Consider the following 7,586-nt stretch of genomic DNA (forward strand, 5'->3'; position numbering starts at 1 on the left):
TGAGTCATTAGATGACAAAAAGAAAAATAGGCAATGAGCTGGATGCTGTGATTGTCAAACTCAAACAGAATTCTTGTTTTGTTCGGGATTTTTAGTTTTTCTTGAAAAATGTAAGTGAAATTGTGGGAAATGGCAGTGGAGGCCCAGGTGAATATTAACACCACCTAATGGTCACTTGAGATGTGAACAAATGAAGTCCACAGGAGAAGAGGCCTCAGGAGAGAGTCAGATTTCAAATAAAGCAGGAGATGGGGGGCTTGTGCAGAGACTGGGGAAATGGAGGTGCTTGTTTACAGCCCTTGCACGGGAACAGAGGAAGTGGTTGGAAAGGGGGTTCGGCACTGGGCTTACATCAAAGGGGAGAAAGCACAGAACATAAAACAAGCCTGCAGGACAGTGACCACTATGATAAGGGGTTTGGACTCACTGGTGATACTAAACCAGTATATCATGTTGAGGACTATGGACTGTGAGGAAGCCAGCCCAGCCTTTGGTGTTTGGGTCAGTAAGTGGAGGCGCAAGGGTCGGAGGAGGGGTCTGTTGGCTACGCGTATGAGAGTTCTAGATTTGGCACACATACCCTTAGGTGGACGGCCAAGAGTGCAGCAGTTGGGGCAACAGTGGAAGAGATGTAGTGACCCAAGGGAAGATGCAAGAGAGGTTCTTCCACCCCAGAATTTCAAGAGTGTTGCTCCCAGGATGGAAAGCCCCCGCTGCCACTTAGCCCAGAGATCACAAACATAGAATTACACAGGGACGATGTTTAAAACACACACAGATTCCATGGAAAATAGTATGGAGGTATCTCAAAAATCTGAAAATGGAACTACCTTATGATCCAGCAATTCCACTCCTAGGTATCAATCCGGAGAAATCCAGAACTCTAATTCAAAAAAATTTATGCAGCCCTATGTTTATTGCAGCACTATACACAATAGCCAAGACGTGGAAACAACCAAAATGCCAATCGGTAGATGACTGGATTAAGGAACTCTGGTACGTTTATACAATGGAGTATTATGCAGCCATAAAGAAGAATGAAATCTTACCATTTGCAACAATATGGATGGACCTAGAGAACATTATGTTAAGTGAAATAAGTCAGACAGAGAAAGACAAATACCATATGATCTCACTTATATGTGGATTCTGAAGAAAAGAATAAATGAATGAATTAATCAGAAACAGTTTCAGAGACATAGAGGAAAAACTGAGGGTTGCTAGATGGGAAGGGGGTGGGGTAAGAGGGAAGATGAGGGGATTAGAAAGCACAGTCAGTAACCACAAGATTGCCACGGGGATATGAAAGTTAATTTGGGGAATGTAATCAATAATGTAAAGATTTTGTAGGGTATCCAATGCACACTTGTCTCGTTAGGGAGACCACCTAGGGAAGATGTAGATGCCTGATCACTGCACTGCACACCTGAAGCTAAAGCTGAACAATAATGAATGTCAACTACAAGTTTGTGTGTGTGTGTGTGTGTGTGTGTGTGTGTGTGTGTGTGTGTATAGTTACAAGAAGCAGAGTACAGCATTAGGAATAGAGACAGTGAAAATGTAATGGCTGTGTGCGATGTCAGAGGAGTAGTAGATGGAAGGAGAGGGGTTCACACAGTGTGAGGGATATAGATAATAAATGTCTAACTATTACTTTGTTTTGCGCAATTGAAACTAATAAAAAATTAGAAATAAAAAATAAATAAATAAAATAAAATAAAACACACACAGATTCATAGGCCTCACCTCAATCCTTCTGAACTAGAAACTCCCAGAGATAGGCCCCGGAATCTGTGTTTTTGGGTCGCTCGATGGCTTCAGAATTTCTGCACAGGAGGAACTTAAGGGTGGTGATATAATTGGAAAACAGAAGCAGTGACTCAGAAGATAACCAACTTTATAGATTTTCATATTCTTAAGCCCCCACTTATCTAATTGTACTAAAACAAACCAAAAAGTAACTCATAATTCCCAATTTTCAGTTCTGCTGTTCCTCCTCTTTTTCCTACCTGTCATTATTTTAATTTGAAATCATTGAATTGAAATCATTGGTGATTTTAAAAACGGACGCTTTTGATGTTGCATTTATCAAATTTTCCAATATTAAATAAATGAATGTTCTGGAACACCTGGAAAGTGCCCAAAAGTAAATACAACAGGAAAATCACCTGTATTCCCTCTTCCCACACCATCCTTAACATTAGGCAGTATCTCCTTCCATTTTTATTTCTCTCTACAAAGTTTCTTTTTTTAAAATTTGTAATCATAATATAGATAGAAAAAGAAACTTTGTAATCTTTTCTATATGTAGTTTTTTACACTAGTTTCTAATTTAGTAAGAAACTAGTGAAAGAAAATTTGTAATCATAATATATAGGTAAAAATATATTCTGCTTTCTTAAACTTACTAGTTCATCATAAACACTCCCCGTGTTTTAAATCGTTATTCTTAAAAATATATGTAATAGCTTCACAGTATTATTTTGAATAAATAAATCATAATTATCTAACCCGTTTTTTGTTATTGGATCTTTAGAGTTGTTTATTCAGTCTACAAATATTCATCAACTTTGTATTATATGCTGGACAGGGTTTTGGGTCCTGGAGATAGAATGGTAAAGAAAGAAGGCAAATTCTCATGGGGCTTACATTCTAGTGGGGGGAAGACTGGCAATAAACAAATGTCAGGCGATAATAAATGCAAGAAAAAAATAGGGAAAGGGGGATAGGGAATGACAAGACTGCTATTTTATACAGTATGGCTAACATAAAAAACACTGCAATGCATAGATTTGTTCACAATACTTTTAATTTTTTTCAAATTATTTTGCCAAGATAGTATACCAGGGAAAGAATTACTGAGTCAAGAAGTGTGAATATTTTTCATATTCTTATCAAGAAATTACGTATTCTTAATTAGATTTCAAAGGGTTGTAACAACCTTTGAGGTATGATCATTGGGTATTTATACTAGTTTGTAATCTTCGTTTATTTGAATTATTTATTTTTCAAATTGCATTAGTCTCTTTTTGTTCTTTTGATAATCTTGTCCAGAGTTAACTACTTCCACTTACAGGTGATGAAACGTCTAAGGAATCCACTTCAAATGTTGGCTGTGAGCATGGTCTTTCCCTTCACTTCAACTCTGAATTGAAACTTTTGATCCTGTTTTTCATATTCCAGCCCCAGAAGTAGCTTTCACTGCAGAAGTTATCTGAAGACAGTCTTATGCTTTATAGTAGTGGTCTACAATCATGCTTTAGCTTCTCCAAAAACTCTACACAGGATGGATTTAAATATGCATTAAACTAAGAAGCATTCTCTCAAATGAGTTTAAATGCATTTTATTTTTAGACAACCGACATGACATGATTTTCTTAAAAACAACGCCTCTGCTCCAAATCAATCAAGGTCAAAATAGACGGAGAGCTCCAGGTGACCCCTGTTCCATCCGTCCTAGTGCTGTTGTGTAGGTGAAAAGCAGCTGCCAGTTATGATGATGACAGGTGATGGATCCCACTGGCCCACTGTGTTAACATTTTTCCATTAAAGAGAATCACCTATGGGGTCACACCATCCAAACCGCAGTCCAGCAGAGCAACCGTGCCACCTGGATTCAGGTTTTCACCAATAAAGAACTGGTAGATTTTGAAATGAGCAAGGATGTGCTTGATTTGTTCAGCGGTCCCTGTCATAAAAGGTGCGACTCTTTCTGGTCTCTGTTCTTCAAGTTTCCTTTTGATTGATTTCATGTCATCTTTGATGTACTTCTTGTAGGCTTCTTTTGTGAATTTGGTTTCCTGCAAATGATGGTTCATGACCACGTCAACACCAGCGACTACTGTGCTTTCGGGACCTTCGCCCTCCGGGCCTTCACTGCCACCAATGAGCGAGTCATCAATGTCACCCTCTGTCCTACTGACCCTCTTCCCCTCCACTTCCAGGCACAGCCCTTCCACAATCTCCCGGATCTTGCAGATATGGGAGAACATCTCATGGCTGATGAGGTCCCTATAGAGGATCGTTGGCGGCTGGAAGGAGACGACAGAAGCGATGGCTTAGCAAGTGTGATGCAGCCAGAGCAGCACTCATGGGGAGCCGGGGACAGGCGGAAAAGCAATTATTTATTTATTTAAACAAGCACTTAAAGACTAGGGAAATTAACTTTTATCATATTTGCTGCAAATAAGTTTTCCAGAGTCTTGATCAACTCTTAATTTTGCTGTTATGCTGCTTTCTATTTACATAACCACCAGTTGTCCCAACACTCCTTGCTGAATGATTTTTTCCTCATACAGTTATATTTGTTATACATTAACATTTTAAGTATATTAGGATCTGTTTCAATGTTGTTTATCTTGTTCATTTATCTGTCAATTTTGCATTAATACCACACTATTTTAATTATTCAATTATAAGACATTCTAATATTTGGCAATTCTCCCTAATTATGTTTAGCTTTAACATATATCCTTTTGTTATTCTTTATTCCCCTAAATAAAGTTTTACTGCTTTGATCAAATATTTATCCCAGTCTGCTCCCAACTATTTTTGTATTTTTGATGCTCTTAGGAATGACATTTCCCTTTCACCACATTTTAAAAATGTTACACAGGCTAGTTATTAATTTTTGTATATTTGTCCAATCCAACCATTTTATTAAACTCTTTTTATCAATTCGAATAGCTTTTTAATGGAATTTCTTTAATTTTACAGGTATACAATTCATTTTCCCTATATTTCTAGTAGGTTTTACCCTATATTTTACCCATGTTTTACATGATGTTTTCAGATTTATTACTGTTATGTTTTTATTTTGGAATATATCGCTTATCAGAATAAAGTTACTCTCTTTGCTGAATGGCTTTGTCCTTGAATTTTACTTTCTTTATCTTTACTTGTGCCTAATACATCTTTGCTTTGCTTTTATGTTTAACCTTTTCCTTTTTATTTTAGCTATGTGTGGTGGACACCTGTAGGATTGCCTGTCACTCACCTCTTGTCTTCCAAGCACTGGGTTACCATTGGTGCTACCATGTTAGCACAGAGCGACCCCATCTCCTGGCCAAAGCTGATTGGACTTGGTATGGACACCTGACCTGGGAGTGGCCAATCATGGTACCCTAATCGACTGTCCACAGTCTATTGGTTCGTGTAGGCACGCTGACCTAACTTGAAGTATTACTTTGACTTGAGGTTCTTTGACTTGAAGTACTACTCAGAGGAGTCCAAATTCATCCTGGTGGTTTATAGCCTAAAATTTTAAAACCAGGAACTCTCTGAGGCCTTGCTTTTCAGCACATGGGGAAAACTAGCGTCCAGCAAAAGAGAGTGAAGCTCACCCACAGAATCTCGGCAGCGATTAATGAGACAATATTTGAATGTCATCCAAGTCCTCAGTTTCTGGTGTTCCTGAGGTGCAGCTGCATGTTACACTATAACAAATATATTTAAAATGTTAATATATAGCAAAAATATATAAAATGTTAATATACAACAAATACAGCAGCACCTATAGTTCAATTGTACTTTGGGTTTTGTGAAATGGCTCCATCTTGGTCCAATAAATCTTCCTTTTTGCTCAGGCTAATTTGAATTGGTGTTCTGTAACTTGCCACCAAAATATTCCTAGCTAATATAAGAGATATCTTGGTAACCAGCTGAGGTTTACTCTTGACGCAGGAATGCAAGCGAGATACCTTTCTAATTTCTAGAAATAATAATTATTTTTTGATGTTATATTGATCAGCTCAGTTCTTCAGGAAATGAAGAGAGGGGAGAATACAACACATTGTTTAGACTGTCTTGGTGCCATTCTCCTCGTCTCTTATTTCGATAATGCAAGGCACCATTTCTCCCACTGGAGTGAGGTCCTAAATTGTCCCAGTCACCGTGGGACCATTTCCCCAAAGCACGTGTCTGAGCAGCAGAAGATTAGTTTCATGGTCTCTGGATGAAGTGAAAAGAAAAAGACCAGATTGATACACTTTGAGAAGAACGTGCTCCCTTTTTAAAACATACCCTGCAATGCTGTCTTCAAGGCTGTCAGCTGTGCCTTTTGCCAGCTAAAGGTAGCTAGAGAAGGAAAAGAATCACTTCAGGGAACTGACTTTCCAAGAGGAACATTCATCCTGTCACCTCCCAGCATTCTCAGGGAACTGATGGTCAAAGTCAGCCTCTCCTGCCATGTGACACTGAGGGGCACTGATCCTAGATGAAGACTGTATCAAAGACCACCACATCTCCCTGATTGCTGTGCTGCCAAGAAGTCCACGATCTGTACGTCTGCTTTCAGGACATGCAATTACCAATTTGGGATGGTTTTTAGTCCCTTACTACTGTTTCCCCAAAAATAAGACCTAGCCGGACAACCAGCTCTAATGTGCCCTTTGGAGCAAAAATTAATATAAGACCCTGTCTTACAGTAAAATTTTATATATACTATTAATTTTACTATAATATAAGATGAGGTATAATATAATATAATATAATATAATATAATATAATATAATATAATACCGGATCTTATAATAATTTTTGCTCCAAAAGATGCATTAGAGCTGATTGTCCGGCTAGGTCTTATTTTCGGGGAAACAGTAGCAACTCAAGAAATCAAATAACTCCGCTGAGTGCCAGAGGCCCTAGTTCATTGACTGAATCACTAAATCAGACTAATTGAGGTAACAAATATGCCTGAATAGTGCTTCCTTGAGAAAATGCAACCCTCAGAAGACATGACATTTACTTCTGACATGGCTGGACGTATTGACAACAAGGCATTTCTGAGACTGCTTTTGATTTGCATTGATTCAAAGAAATATGGAAAGAATTTTAACTGTCCAAAAGTTTGCCCTGATTCAAACACAAACAGAAACCCAAATGGAAATTTGTAAGTAGTATGCAGATCTAGCCCAAGTCACAACAATTGAACGCTTTTATCGCCCGACAGCAGTTTTCACACGCATATGAAATGATTTGAGGGGTCTGGTGCAGTTCATCATGGGTCAGGTGTCATTGTCACAAATGGCTTCCAGAAATTCTGACAGTTGTTTGGCTACTGTGTTGGCAGTCTCAGCAGGACAACTAAGAAGTACAACAGCATTCATTCCTTTCTTAGTTCTCCATGTGGTACTTTGAAGACAAAAGTGAGTGAGGACCAATAACCTACTAGTCCTGCCAACTTGACAGATACCTACAGAACGTTCAGTTTAGCTCTTTTAATCACAATGAAACAAACACTAGGAGAAAAAAAATCAGAAGCTTCCTTTAATAACTGGGTTATAAAGTCAACAGCAAGAAGAAAATCTTGTAATGCAATGTGATATGATGCAAAAGGTATCCACAAGAGTGTGTAACAGCACAGAGAGGGAAGACATTTTCCTGAAGATTGCCAGGCCCCATGCGGATATGTTAAACAGGCTGATACTTTAATCAGTGCTTAGAACCCTAAAATGAGCTTAAAAGATATGGAGATTTTATTTTCAATTAACTATTCATAGACCAAATAGCAAATTAAAAATAACATTATGGAACTATCCTTTTTTGCCAGCAAAAAAGCTCTAAAGAGAAAGAAAGGGTAACTATGG

General features: G+C 38.2%; 1 protein-coding gene across 1 annotated transcript; it reads right to left on the reverse strand.

Moving 5' to 3' along the window:
• Positions 1-3,260: 3,260 nt before the first annotated feature.
• LOC148758540 (translationally-controlled tumor protein-like) lies at positions 3,261-3,992 on the reverse strand. The gene has a single exon (XM_088796387.1). It carries the CDS (start codon positions 3,990-3,992, stop codon positions 3,561-3,563), a length of 432 nt encoding a protein of 143 aa, XP_088652513.1. The 3' UTR covers positions 3,261-3,560.
• Positions 3,993-7,586: the final 3,594 nt, after the last annotated feature.

The sequence above is a fragment of the Rhinolophus sinicus genome, chromosome 3, assembly GCF_057876585.1.
Source record: "Rhinolophus sinicus isolate RSI-liver-muscle chromosome 3, RSI-T2T, whole genome shotgun sequence".
Classification (NCBI taxonomy): Eukaryota; Metazoa; Chordata; class Mammalia; order Chiroptera; family Rhinolophidae; genus Rhinolophus; species Rhinolophus sinicus.